We start from the raw sequence: 14562 nt of genomic DNA, 5'->3' as shown, positions 1-14562 counted from the left end.
ATAGGTCCATTCCTTGGGTTATTATTGTCGGGTTTGCACCGGCAAAATGGAGGAAATTCAAGAAAAAGGGAGGACGTGACTCAAGAAAAGCTCAACGTGCTGGTAGTAAATGTAAATCCATGCTTTTTACAGTCAGGCACAAAATGTAGGACGGTCAGGAAAAATGTAGGGCACGACCCCAATAAAATGTAAAACAACTCCTAGAACGTTAATTAATGCTTCTATTAATGCTCAGAATGGAGAACGCTCCGGAAAAATGGAGGAGATGATCCAAAATAAATGCTCCAAACACTGACAGAAATATAAAATTCAAGTTTGTTGGACCTGCTCCAGAATGGAGGAGATTTTGGTATTCCTCCTGGAGAGAAGGCATGTCCTGGAAAAGGAGGGCTTCTGGCCACCCTGGTTATTGTGTCGTTGTTGTTGTTGTTCGGCTTTTTTAACTAAAAAAAAGATTTAGAATATGAATAAACTATAAAACAATTTGAATTACTGTGATTAGTTTTGATTGTGGTCTTTTTGGGGGAATGAGTGAGTGGGCTTGGATACTGGTAGTATTCGCCAGGCGATACTCGCTGGATTTTGTGATTTTGTGGTGAAGACGCCCCTCCGTGGCTGGGGATTCTTGGGTGCCTCCCAAGCTCACTTGTCCCTGGGTGAAAAGAAAACACGGGAGGCTTATCGCAGGCTTGTCTGTCATTTGCCACCAAAAGGAGGAAGAGAGAGGGACAGTTCTTGGAAGTGGCCAAAGCTCGGTGTTCAACCGAGGCATTTTGGTGGAGGAAGAGGAGGAGGAATCATAAGGGGCACTAGCCTGGGAAAATGAAACATGTATAATACCTACTGATTTCAATGGTGGGCATTTAAACGCCTGGTCCAGGCTGCAAGCCCTTTGCTCCCTACCTGGTTGACAACTCCAATTGAACTCAATGGGGCTCGTCTCAAGGTTTTCAGAGTTACAAGGCAATAGCGAAACTGGGAAACTGGGGCCTGTAGTGTGTCCCTTTTCAAAACCCAGCTCCAGATTTCTTTCTTTTTTCTTTTTATTTATTTATTGCCCAAGTTCCTCCATAGCTTTCTTCCGACATCGGATTCCTAGGCGTGTCTCTTGTCTAAACTGGGCTTAGTCCCAGGTAATTGTGCCTAGGCTCATAACCTTCGGTTTAAATCCCTACCCCCCCCCCCCCCCATCTGTTTTAGAGCAGCCACAAAACGCATAGATTTAATAAGATGCATTGGGTTGAGAGGGAGGTTTCAAAACTGGTTGTCACTCGTCTGGGGAGACACTTGGAGAGGTAATTGTGACCCACGTTTATTTTCGTATATTAACATTATTAAGCTGTTTCGTGATTAAAAACTACAGCTATTATTTTTTAACATTTTGCTCTTGAGGAGGAAAGAAGTGGGGAGGGATTTCATTCCGAGTCTATAACATCATTCCTAATAACAGGAATGCTGTCCTTCCTAATCCTAATCATTATTAGGAAATAATAATACTGTACTATTTCCTAGTACTGTTAAGAGAAGTTGCACGCACACAAACACACAAAAGTCCTCTCTCGGAATTGGGGCAGCGTTGATTTGATATGTGAGTTTGCAGACTCAATGGAAAATCCTGGGCAAGAAGAGCAACACTGGCTTGGGAAGGATGCGCCAAAGAAAGCGTAAGTCTCTCTTTCTCTGAAACTAGCCAGCCCTTTTGGCTCATCAATCCATTGCAAAGTTCCGACGCAGCTCATTGGCCGACGTCAGGGGCGTCACACAGCTTCCCGGCACCTCATTGGCTCTTTCCACGTGCGGGCCATCCTCACGTGCTTCCGGTTGGCATGGGGAGAAAAAAAAGTGTGGCTGAGCGATTTTATTATTATTATTATTTTTAGGCAGAGAGTTTGTTGCAAGATCGGAGCTGTCAGAGATTTTTTTTGCATATATATATATATGAAAGAGAAGTAGAGGAGAAGGAAGGGCGGGGCGTCGGGAGGGGGCGAGGGAAGGCGAGGAGGTGTCAGGCCAGTTCTGCACGTGGGAAGGGGAGCCTCCAGCCTCCGCCGCGGCTGCTGCTCGGTGGGCAAAGCCTCGGCTGACACCTGGGGAAAGCCCCGCGCCGCCTGCCTCCTCTCTGGCTGCTTCCAGGGCTGGCTTGCGAGGAAGGCTTCGCGGGAGGGGGGCGGGGTCTGGGCTTTGGGTTCTTTGGACTTTCTTTTCTTCCCCCCTCCCTCCCTTTCTTTTTTGGAAGAGGGGGGAGAAGCGAGTCAGAGAGAGAGAGAGAGAGAAGGGGGCGAGAAATATAAGGTAACGGCAAAAACAGGCGACTCCCTCCAAATGTCGGAGCCTTTGGATCTCTTCCTCTGAAAGAGGGACCCAGCTCCAAGCCAACAAGTGGATTGTATCAGGCGTTTTTTGCACGGGCGGCGCACAGATCCCTCCTTAAAATAAAAACAAAACGCACAACACAACACAACAGTAAAAAGAAGAAGAAGAGGAAGAAGAAGGTTGATTTGAATTTGGAGGAGAAGGAAGGGAAATCTATCTATCTGTCTATCTCTCTAAGAATCAGCATCCACCGTCCGGAGAAGGGAGGACCAAGAGGAGGCATCGTCGGGGTCCAGCCGAGAGAGCTGTTCCTCCGCGGAGCTGGCGGCTGAGGATGGAAGAGCCGGCGGACCCTAAAGGCCAGCGAGAGCCCGCTCCGAGCCCCTCCGGCGGCGGATTGCCGGCCCCGACTCTTGGCCCCACCAGCAGCCCCAGCAGCGATGGGGAAAGCCTGCCGCTCTCGCCCAGCAGCACCAGCAGCACCAGCACCAGCAGCCACCCTCCTTCGTCCCCCGCCGCGCCTTGCCTCGGCTCGCTGCCCCACCACCAGCACCACCAGCATCACCACCACCAGCATCCCCAGCACCAACACCAGCATCCCCAGCAGCAGCAGCAGCAGCCGCGACCGCCTCCTCCGCCCCCGCCTCCGCCTCCTCCTCCTCCTCCTCCTCCTCCTCCGCACCACCGCACCACCAACTTCTTCATCGACAACATCCTGAGGCCGGACTTTGGCTGCAAGAAGGAGCCGCATCTCTTGATCCTTGCCGGGGCCGGAGGAGGGGGAGGCCGGGACAGGGACCCAGACCGCGCGCCCGGCTCAGGGAGAGAAAATGGCAACCCGCTGCTGGGCTGCAGGACCCCCAACCCAGTCTCCTCCACCTCCTCCTCCTCTGCGCTCCTCCTTAGCACCGAACCGCCGGGGACCCCAGAGCCCGGCTCTACCGCCGCCGCCATCACCACCTCCTCATCCTCCTCTTCTTCCTCCTCTTCCTCGGCCGCCTCCAAAGCCAGCCCCACCGCCGCCGCCGCCGTAGGGACAGCCAAGCCCCCTTCTTCTTCTTCCTCTTCCTCCTCTTCCTCCTCCTCCTCCTCTTCCTCGGAAGGGAATGGACCTAACTCGGCGAAGTATGGGGAGCACGCCAACCCGGCCATCCTCCTCATGGGCTCCGGGAACGGAGGGACCGTGGTCGCCGCCAAGGGCGAGTGCCAGCAGCCGCTGGTCTGGCCAGCCTGGGTTTACTGCACCCGCTATTCAGACCGACCCTCCTCGGGTAAGGATGCGCCTCCGGGGCGGAAGGCAACGCGGCCGGGGCCCTTTCCCTTCCTCTTCTCCTTCTTCTTCTTCTCCTCCTCCTTCCCTTCCCTTCGTTTGCCTTCTCTTCCCTTTCCCTTCCCTTTCCCGTTCTCCTCCTCCTTCTTCTACTCCTTCCCTTCGTTTGCCTTCTTTTCCCCTTCCCTTTCCCCTTCTTATACTCCTTCCCTTGCCTTCCCTTCCCTTCGTTTGCCTTCTCTTCCCCATCCCTTTCCCCTTCGACCTCCTTCTTCTTCTACTCCTTCCCTTCCCTCCGTTTGCTTTCTCTTCCCTTTCCCTTCTCCTTCTTCTACTCCTTCCCTTCCCTTAATTCCCTTCCCTTCCACTTTCCTTAATTTCCCTTCTCTTCCCCTTCATTTTTCACTTTCCTTAACTTCCCTTCCCTTCCCCCTTCCCTTATCTTCCCTTCCTTTCTCTTTCCTTCCCTTTCCCTTAATTTCCCTTCCCTGTCCCCTGCTCGCTTCCCCTCCTCCTACATTCTCCCCACCCGAATATATATATATATATATATATATATATATATATATATATATGCTTATACAGTTGGCCCTCCATATCCATCGATATTCTTTTAATCCACGGATTTGAGCAAAAAATATAAATTCTCCAAAGCAGACCTTGATTTTGCCATTTGATAGAAGGGATACCATTTTACTATGAAACTGTACATCATAGGACTTGAGCATCCACAGACGTTGGTGTCCATGGGAGGTGCTGGAACCAAACTCCAGGCCCCACTGTATAATCCGGGTGGGAAACCATTGCCCTGATCCCAGCCAAGGACAAGGCTCCCTTCTCCTTCGCCCACCGGCGATCCTGCTCCTTTCCTTGCTTAGAGTCAAACCCTGCCCAAGAAAAGTCAAGGAGATCTGTTTCCTAAGTGGGGGGGGGGGGGGAACAGAAAGGAAAGGTGCCCCGCACCTCTACCCCCCCCTTTTTTTTTACCCTAAAGGAGACCCGTTAATTTGAGCAAGGGACGCTTTCTAGGTCCAAAAATATTCTTTATTTCTTTACATCCAAATATTTTTAATCCTCTGTGTTTCAAGTTATTCCAATAAAAGGCAAGCGCAAAACGGTCATCTCCTGGCCCAGGAAGACCTTGTTGCAGGATTTCGGTTTAGGTTTTTAAAATATTTAGCCTCGAAAGTAAATAAATAAATAAACCCAGCTTTCCCTTTGCCAAGTGGCAGCCTTTCCGAACTTGACCTGGTTGGAAAGCGTCTAAAGGCTTCTGGGCCTTCGGAGTGAAAAATGCCTCAGGAAAAGGCCCGGCTTTTTTAGGGCCAGCAGCAACTGTTGAAATCAATGGGATTTGAGAAGGAGATATTTAGGTCCGAGTCCAAGAACCTCCAGATCTCAGGGCCTTTGTTCCTCTTGAGTCCTTTGATCCGTTGAGAGAGAGAGTGTGTGTTATTTTTCTCTTTAATTCAAGAGGAGAGATAAAAGCCCAAAACTGCCTTTCTAAATATATAGTTAAATTGCTCTTCCTCTCCTTCTTGGAAAGGCTTTTGATTTTAGTTCCCGGGTGGTGAGAACTGGTGGCTTCTAGGTTCACACTTAGTTGCAGATGGGTTGCAATGCATTTTAATTTAATTTAGTGAATTTCCGAGGAACCGGGGAGCGAAGGTTGCACCCGTTTTAAAAACAGTCCTTTTTTGAAGGAAGGGTCCGAAAAATAGAAGGAGGAAAGGGCTTCCATGTGTACATATAGGACAAAAAAGGAGAAGGAGGAGAAAGGGAAGGAAAAGGGCGCCTCCGAAAAGCCAATAGAGGCCTCCTTCTCCTTCTCTTTCTGGCAGTAGTGAAGAAAAATCCAGCTTTGGAGGCCTTGTTGCTTTTTCCTTCAGGAGCCTGAGGGGATTTTATTTCACGTTTCACCCGTTTTCTCTCTCTCTTGAAGAGTGGGGTTCAAGGGACTTTGCTCCATCCTTTGACACCGATTTTATCAGGCCAGGATGAGAAAACAGAGCTTTCTGGAGCTCCCGAGGGTCTTTGGCTCTCTCCGGTTAGCTTCTGCGGAGGGTTTAAAATCCTCCCAGAAAGGGGAAAGGAGAGAGGAGTGAAAGGGGGAAAGAAGCAAAAGGGGAAGGGAATATTTCCCATTCTTTCCCTGAAGCAGAAAGTGGCAGAAAGTCAAGCGACAAGGCCGCCCCGGGCCAGCGGGGCCAGCAAAAACCACCGGATCAGAGTATGAGGATCTCCTTCTAAGAGAGGCCAGAGTGTGAGACCCCACGGCCAGGTGGGGGGGGGGCTGGGGAAGGAGCCTGGGGGAGATGGAGGGGGAAGCCAAGGGGGGAGAGGGCTTGGCACCTCTAGTTCCAAGGAGGCGAAGCCCGGCTCCTCTCCGGTCCCCCTTAGCCTTCCTTCCTTCCTTCCTTCCTTCCTTCCTTCCTTCCTTCCTTCCTTCCCTTTTTCTTTTCCTTTCTTTTCCTTCCTTCCTTTTCCTCCCTCCCTCCCTCCCCTCTCCTCCTCTGCTCAGAGCCAGGGTGAACAGACGCGTCCGAACCCTAAAAGGAGAAGGCACCGCATGATGTAAGATATTTCCCCCACCTCCAAAAATAATTTAAAAAATGAAAATGAAAAAGGGAGGACATGACCCAATAAAAGCTCAAAACATTAACAGAAAGAGAAATCTATGCTTCTTTGGTCATGCTCAGAATGGAGGGCGTTGAAAAAAAATGTGGAGGGCATGACCAAAACCAAAGCTAAAAACCTAGAAATGTACATTCATGCTTCTTAGTTAGGCCTCGAATGGAAGACAGGGAAGAAAAATGTGGAGGGCATGAGCAAAATAAAAGCTCTAAACACTCCTAGAAATATAAAATGCATGCCTCTTAGTCGATCCCAGAACGGAAGACATGGAAGAAAAATACGGAGGAGAAAGATGACCAAAATAAAAGCTCAATACACTCCCAGAAACGTAAATTCAGGCTTGGTAGTTCTGCTCAAAAGGGAGGACATTTTGGGATTACTCCTAGAGAGGAGGTGGAAATGTAGGACAGGTCCTGGGGAAGGAAAAAAGAAAAAGAAAGGAGGCGGCCCTGTGGTCCTTCTGGCTGGGAGTCCCTTTGGGCCGGGGGCGATTGATCCCTGGGCCGCTATCAGCGCGGGCCATCTCCCTCTCCATCCTGGCCTCCTGGAAAACTCGGAAAAGCCCCTTTGATTGACTGGGGGCTTGAGGGGGTGATTGAGCTGTCAGCCAGGCTCCCGGACGGACTCCCTGCCAGCCTCCAGCCCTCCAGGCCCCGGCCCAAGAGGAGCGCCTGCCCGGCTTCACCCTCCGGCGCCCATCGGCCTGGCTAAGTTCGGGCCTTGGACTGGTTTGGAGGGGCTGCTCTTTTAAAAAATAAGATAAAACCACCACCCCTCTCTGTGGCCGCCCCAGCACTTTCCAGGGTGGACACTCCAGGCCTTTCCCGGAGCAGGGCCGGCCAGATCCATGTCTGTCTTCACAGACACTGCAAATTGGAGAGCTTTTGCCAGGAAAATATAGCTCATCCTAAAATAAAAGCTCAAAACCCGCTTAGAAATAGAAATTCATGCTTCTGGGTCAGGCTCGAAAGGCAGGGGGCTCGATAAAAACGGAGGACACGGCGCCACCAAAGCTTTAAAAACACAGGTTTCTTGGTCATGCTCACAATGGAAATGGAGGACATTTTTGGAATTCCTCCTAGAGAGAAGGTTGAAATTTAGGAAAGGAGGACGCCTGGTCACTCTGTTTCCAATCTCCTTTCTTAGGGCTTCTTCCCTGGGCATCTGGGTAGCCTTAGTTGTCCCCTACGACTAGTCCTAAGCAGAGCAGACCTATTGAAGGGAGGTCAACAAGCGTCCAAGTCAGATGGGTCCAAGGGGTCCACTCAACTGGAGACTCCCAGTAGGGTTCAGAGTATAGTTTGTAAATCCAGAAAAAAAAAAGGGGGGGGGGGAGTCAGACAGGAAATTGATATTCCCAGCATCCCCACACTTCTCTAGAGATCTAGTCGCTTCTTGGACCATGCCTGTTGTATTTCCCCATCTGAATAGGTCCTGAAGGGTGAGCCAGTCAAACCCAAGATGGGAGAGAAAGATAGTGCAAAGGCCTCCGGGAAATGGCTAATAAATGTTCTCTTAGTTTTGTAAAAGAGGGAGGAAAAGAAGCCTGCAGTTGATAGCAATCGACATAAGTAGAGACGACGATAGGGAAAGATGCAGATCTAGATATTTCTCGTGGATGTCTTGGAAGAAGCAGGCACTCTTTGAAAGAGTTATCCCCGGTCTGACCCTTTTCCTACCGCTTTCTTCTCTCTCTGTCTCTTTCGTTCTTTCTTTCTTTTAAAAGTTGTTTTAAATAGCGGGAAACCCTTAGAGTTGAGAAACCTCCTTCATCTTCTCTGTGTGTTTGTGTTGGAAGGGACTGCTTCCTCCCCCGTTTTTCTCTTTTTGAAAGGAGGAGAAATCTACCCTCCCAGCTGCATTTTTGGAAATTAAAAATAACGTAAAATAAAAATCCTCCGACCCAGGTTTCCCACCCTGAAATCATTTATAACGTGATTTTATGATTTAAAATCATTTTTTAAAATGTTACGTTCATGTACATATGTGTGCCGTCAAGTCGCCTGTCGACTTGCTGCGATCCCATGAATTTCTCGGGGTTTTCTTATGCAGGGAATACTAAAGGCGGTTTGCCAAAGCATCACTGTTCCTCTCTTTCTGTGTATGTGTACATACTCCAGGAGAAGTGCCAAAGATATACGCAGAGAAACACATAGAGGTGAACGCTGATGCATTTGTTTCTATGTATAACTACGCATATATATTACAAATTATCTTGAGTTTATATATAATGTAATATATATTATAATACAGACTTTCTGAGGTTTGTCCCATATTTGATACACAACGTGCAGGTGTCTTTTGTTGGTAACGACTCTGCAGCTACATTGGCCTTGATCGAAAGGACCCATTAAAAGAAAGGAGGCAACACCCAGAATAAATGAAGAGGAGGCCTGTAGCATTATTTGAGACAGTACAGGGGATCCCAAAAATACTCTCTAGACTGGTTTTGGCTCGAATATGGCCGAGATGCGTTGCTATTAACCTGCCAGCACGGCTGCTAAATAGACGAGAGTGGTTTTCTAGAGAGATGCCGGGCTGCCTCTCTCTCTCTCTCTCTCTCTCTCTCTCTCTCTCTCTGTATGTATGTATGTATCTCTCTCTTGTGTATGTGTGTGTGTATATATATGTGTGTGTATATACAGACAGACAGACAGACAGACAGACAGAGATACTGCATATAGATGACTCCAGGATCAAGTACAGGATAAAGTGTGTGTATGTTAATGTATGTGTGTGTACACACACACACACACACACACACACACACACATTTTATCTTGTACTTTATCCTGAAGCCAGTCTAAGGTAAAGGGAACCCCCCCCCCCCAGCCAAGAGGATGCCATTTTTGAGCAGAAGACTCTCCAGAGAGCTAAGCTTTTCCGAACCAAGATGGCTCCTTTCCCCACCCTCCCTTTTGCAACTGGGAGTGATGGGTCTGGGAGACCTCGGCCTCAGGTCGCAGCCCCCAGACTCTCACTGTTTCGGCTGAAGCAGGAGAGGAGACACGTGGCTGCGCTTCCTCAAGGACGCGTGTCTCTCTCCGACAGGGACCTCCCTTTCTAAAGGAAAGAGGGGCAGAGTGGGGTGAGCTGAGGGCACCCAGACCCCTTCTTCTTCTATAGCAGGCCCCTTCTTCTCCTATAGCAGGCAAGACGGAGTTGAGAGGAGCTTGTCATAGGATTTCCAAAATAGGAAAAGCCCTATGTGAGAAAGCGAAGCCTGGGAACCCCTTTCAAACCCGTCTTTCTAAAGGGAAAAACTTAGATGAAGCGTTGCTCCTTATCTCTGCCGATCTGCCCCTGTTTTTTCCCCCCTTAACGTGTGGGGAAGGGATGGAAAAGAGAATCCAAGGCAACCTCCTCCCCGCCCTGATTTAGGAAGGGACAGCTGGGCTTGGGAAGCCTCAAAAAGAAACAGACTTTCCAAACAGGTTTTCCTCCGACGCTAGAAAGACCCAGGGGCACCTGAAAGGGGGGAAAGAAGGTGGTGGAAAAACTCTCCTTGTGAATCCTCGTGGTACGGCTCTTTCCCCACCCACAACAACAACAGCAATAACAACAAATCCATTCCGTAAACCGCTTGCTGTGCTTATTTGGGATTCACTTAGAACAATTCTACATCTCTGGTCCTAAACACACTGGAGAAATAATCCAATCTGAGACCACTTTAATGGCCCCAGCTCAGGGCTAGGGATTCCTGGGAACTGAAGTTTGTTGTGGCGCAGAGGAGGATAAAATATCTCACAAAACTACCGTTCCTAGAATTCTCTAGCATTGAGCCAGGGCAGTTAAAGCGGTGTCAAATTGGATTACTGTTGCAGTGCGTTTCATTTTTTTTTTTTTTAAAATGGCCTTGGCCCTTCTTGCTGGCCATTTCCAAAGCAGAGCCTTCTTATGGTGGGGGCTTGGGGAGGGAGATGACGTCAGGTAAGGATTCCTGGGGTGTCCCCTCACTCACCCGGATCCATTAACTCTTGCTATGCTGGAAAAAGAAGGAACAGAAATGGCAGGACAGGCCCAGAGAGGAACCAGGCCTTCCCTTATACACCACCAGATGCCCATAAAGGATTGCCTGGCCTTTAACAACAGCAACAACAAAACAGCCCACTCCCAAATAAAATCCCTCCCCTGAATTAGCAAAGGCCGCCCCCAGTTTAAAGAGAGTTTCCTATCAGTTAAGCAGCCTTGCTTTTCAGGGGTAATAAGCCGGTTGGGGTCTTCCAAAGCCCGGTTTGTGTGGCTTGGTTTTTCCGGGGGCTTCCAATTCGCTAAATTTCCCGCTCCCCCCCCCCCCCCCCCCGACCTTCTCTATTTTAGCCATCCGTCTCTTTTTCGAGCTCTCCCTGGGTGGAGCGAGACGAAACCGGCATGGCTCTCTAAGAAGGACTGCAGTTTGGTCTCGATAGAGAAAACCCGTAATTAAATCCGTGGGAATCGCCAGTGCCAGTCTGTTGGGAGCAAAGTGTTCCTCGGCGTAACCTTTTCTTTGGATTCCTTTGTTTCTCTCCTCCCTCTTCACTAATCTTCCATTCCCATTCTATTTCTCCCCCCTCTTTCTTCCTCCCTCCCTCCCTTTCTTCCTCTTTTCTTGCCTTCTTTTCCTGTCGGGACACCACTACAAGGGAAGGAGAAGCCGGCGCTGGCTTGGAAGCTCCTCAGGCCTACAGGCCACCCGGAGACCTAGCCAACCCGTGTGTGTGTGTGTGTTTGTAAGTGTGAGTGTGCGAGAAAGAGAGAGATTGAGGGAGAGAGAGAGTGGGAAGCCGTCTGGAAATGCATGCACCCTTCTCTCATAGATTGGAAAGGAGAGAGAGCCGAAAAGCGGGTCAATCTATTTGCACCTCCCAACCACATTTTAGGGTTGCCACACACTTTTGAAAGGAGACATCCCCATGTGTTTTAAGCCTTCCTGAGGAGCCATCCGACACGGAATAGCCACAGCTGCATCTAGGCGGGTTATTATTAGTATTATTCGTATTATTATTATTTGGACGGGTGGGTGGGTGGGATGGGGAGACTTCTGATCCAAGCATGCTACCCCTCAGTGCTCCCCTGGCATCCCCTCCCCTTCCCACGTTGTGTATGTGTGTGAGAGAGGAAAGGAACGATCTTGCAATCGGGAAATGCATGCATCCTTCTTGAGCCGCAGGGTTAGATCGGAAAAGAGAAAGACGAGGACAGCAGATCCATTTATTTGGAAATCTAAGCCCCCCTCCCCCGAACCACATTTTTACGGTTGCCCTAGGGCCCATTTTGGAAAGAGGCTGTCCCTTAGACTGGAAAGGAGAGGAACACGAAAAGAGGACCGTTTTAGTGTTACCATAGGGCCCACTTTTGAAAGGAGGTTGCCATAGGTCCTACTTTTGAAACCTGCAAGGAATAGCCACAGCTGCCTCAAGAGGAATCATAATTATTATCATTATCATTATCATTATCATTATTATTAGGGTTGGGGAGACTTCTGATCCAAGCATGCTGTTCCCATCCCCCTTGCTGTCCTGGCCATCCCTCCCCTCCCACTGGACGGATTGTTGTTGGCCTGTTGTTATTATTATTATTAGTAGTAGTATTTGGGTTGGGGAGACTTCTGAAACAAGCATGCTAATTCTCCCCACTCCCTCCTGGCCTGTTGTTGTTGTTATTGTTATTATTATCATTATTATTATTGGTGGTGGGTAGGTTGAAGAGACCTCTGACCCAAGCATGCTATTCCCCACCTCTGCTCTTCTGGCCTATTTTTACTACTGTTAGTATTACTATTAGTATTTTGGGTGGTAGGTGGCTTGGGGAGATTTCTGATTCAAGCATGTTATTCTCCTCCCCTTGCTTTCCTGGCCTATTATTATTATTATTATTATTATTATTATTATTAGTATTTTGGGTGGTGGATGGCTTGGGGAGACTTCTGATCCAAGCATGTTATTATTCTTCCTCCTCCCCACTCTCCTGGCCTATTATTATTATTGTTGTTATTATTATGGGTGGTGGGTGGCTTGAGAAGACCTCTAACACAAGCATGCTATGCCCCCGTTCTCTTGGCCTATTATTACTGTTATCAGTATTAGTATTTTGGGTGGTGTTTGGCTTGGGGAGACTTCTGATCCCAGCATGCTGTTCTCGTTCCCTTGCTCTCCTGGCCTATTAGTGGTATTATTTTGGGTGGTGGGTGGCTTGGGAAGACCTCTGTTCCAAGCATGCTACTCTCCTCCCTACTCTCTGCTCTCCTGGCCTATTATTATTATTATTATTATTATTATTATTATTATTACTAGTGGTGGTGGTGGGTGGCTTGAGGAGACTTCTGACACAAGCATGCTATTCTGCTCCCCCCTGCTCTCCTGGCCTATTATTACTATTAGGGGTGGTGGGTGGCTTGGGGAGACTATTCTGCTCCCCCTGTGCTCTCCTGGCCAGTGATGATGATGGTGGTGATGGTGATGGGTGGGTTGGGGAGACTCCTGCCCCCGGCCTGCCCTCCTCTCCCGCGTTGTGTGTGCCTGTGTGAGTGAGTGTGTGTGAGAGAGTGTGTGCATGGTGCCTGCCTCCCTCCCCCCCTCCCCGGGCAGTGCCTCCGCCAGCACTCTCTCCCTCTGCCAGCAGGTCCCCGCACGCGGAAACTGAAGAAGAAGAAGAGCGAGAAGGAGGACAAGCGCCCGCGGACGGCCTTCACGGCGGAGCAGCTGCAGAGACTGAAGGCCGAGTTCCAGGCCAACCGCTACATCACGGAGCAGCGCCGGCAGACCCTGGCCCAGGAGCTGAGCCTCAACGAGTCCCAGATCAAGATCTGGTTCCAGAACAAGCGGGCCAAGATCAAGAAGGCCACGGGCATCAAGAACGGCCTGGCCCTCCACCTCATGGCCCAGGGACTCTACAACCATTCCACCACCACTGTGCAGGACAAGGAGGACAGCGAGTGAGAGGACCCGGGGCTGGGCTGGGGGGGCTTTTGGGCTTGGTTTGGTTTTTTTGTTTTTTTAAAAGGAAAAAAATTATTTTATTCTTAATATTATTATTATATTATAATTATTATAATTATTATAATTATTGTTATGATGATGGACCTGGTCTCCAGGGAAGAAGACAAAGAGTAACCACAACCACGACGACTACGACAAAGAGAGGACGCTTTGGGAAAAGCGGGACAAAGGGCCGTCTGGACTGCAGTGTTGGAGGGAGTTATTTAAGAACAACAACAAAAAAAAAGCAATCCGAGAAAGAGAACAAAATCAGATTTATTGTCTGTTCATAGCTATAAAGATTCCGATTAAAAATGAGAACGAACCGAAGAAAAACAAAAATAATAAGAGAGATCTATATAGCCAAACATCATATGAGCTTGTATATATTTAATTTCAGGTAAGGAAACAAAACAAATGAATTAAGGATAATGTGTACCGTTTTTCTCCCCCCCCCCCCCTTGTCCTATTCGCTCAAGGACTGAACTCCTCCACCCCACTTCTGGCCTTGATCTCCCCCCAAAACACACACACACACTTTTGCTTCTTTTCTTCATTCTTCCTTTGCCTTTTCCATCCCAGCCAGGCCCTTGACCATCTTGGGCACCCTTTCCACCGTCTCCCTTCTTCTGCCTCCCTTTGTGTGCCTTCATCTCTCTTGGTTTCGTGTGTGGATGTTCCCGAGTGGGTGCCAGGGCCTGTGTGTCTCTCTCTGTGTGTGTACTTCTTCTCTTCTTCTTTTTTTTTCTCCCCCGTTTCATTTCCCCAAATCACCGGATGACCCACAAAACTGCGAAACTGAACCCCTTGCTGCAAGCCAAAGATTTCTTTCTTATGTTCAGAAACCTGTAGGTCTGAAATAAAGTGTAGATTGTGTCCAGGAGACCTGTGGATGCTGGAATTCTTCTTTTCCCCATTGCTCTTTCGTATATTCTTAGTCTCTTCCTATATTTCTTCCCCGACCCTTCCTTTAAAAAAATTGTCTAGTTTTTTAAAAATATATATATTATTTTCCTTCGTTGATTCTCTTTCATTTCTCCCTCCTCCCTGATCATTGGAGCGGGAAGGAGGAACTCTAGTCCTCAACTGGGTTTAATTTCGGTGTATTTAGTAGCTCGGTGCTGTGTAGGTTTATTCGGAAGTATGTGTGGCAATGCAATGGGAAACTGTTCTAAAAAAAGAAAGAATAATAATAATCCCAGCCTCTTTCCCTTTGAAAAGAAAGGGCCTTCCCTCCCAACTTATTCCCAAGGGACTCAGTGGATCCCAACTAACTTTAGCTGCATGGTGGTGTGGATGTTTGTGTGTTAAGAAGAAATAAGAAGTCCAGGGTTTTGAGGCAGATCTCTGTCGGTTCCATGGTACCCCTTTCTCTCTACCCAAATA

At 48.8% G+C, this 14562-nt stretch overlaps 1 protein-coding gene across 2 annotated transcripts; it reads left to right on the top strand.

Annotated features, from left to right (window-relative positions):
* Window positions 1–2234: 2234 nt before the first annotated feature.
* Window positions 2235–13157, top strand: EN1 (engrailed homeobox 1). Of its 2 annotated transcripts, none has more exons than XM_042437530.1 (2): window positions 2235–3584; window positions 12821–13157. In XM_042437530.1, the coding sequence occupies exons 1-2, from the start codon at window positions 2648–2650 to the stop codon at window positions 13135–13137; spliced, it is 1254 nt and encodes a 417-aa protein (XP_042293464.1). In that variant the 5' UTR covers window positions 2235–2647; the 3' UTR covers window positions 13138–13157. The 2 variants fall into 2 exon arrangements, with proteins under 2 accessions (XP_042293464.1, XP_042293383.1); XM_042437449.1 differs by having other exon boundaries at window positions 12818–13157.
* The last annotated feature ends 1405 nt before the right edge of the window (window positions 13158–14562 follow it).

This window comes from Sceloporus undulatus, chromosome 1 (genome assembly GCF_019175285.1).
Source record: "Sceloporus undulatus isolate JIND9_A2432 ecotype Alabama chromosome 1, SceUnd_v1.1, whole genome shotgun sequence".
Taxonomy (NCBI): domain Eukaryota; kingdom Metazoa; phylum Chordata; class Lepidosauria; order Squamata; family Phrynosomatidae; genus Sceloporus; species Sceloporus undulatus.
The sequence above is the reverse complement of the archived record's forward strand: the minus strand, read 5'-3'. Positions and strand labels throughout refer to the sequence as shown.

Bases quoted from the DNA above. Each gene is read 5' to 3' on its own strand.
- EN1 (XM_042437449.1), top strand. From the start codon at position 2,648: ATGGAAGAGCCGGCGGACCCTAAAGGCCAGCGAGAGCCCGCTCCGAGC. The intron at 3,585-12,817 runs GTAAGGATGCGC...TCCCTCTGCCAG, and splicing joins TTCAGACCGACCCTCCTCGG to CAGGTCCCCGCACGCGGAAA.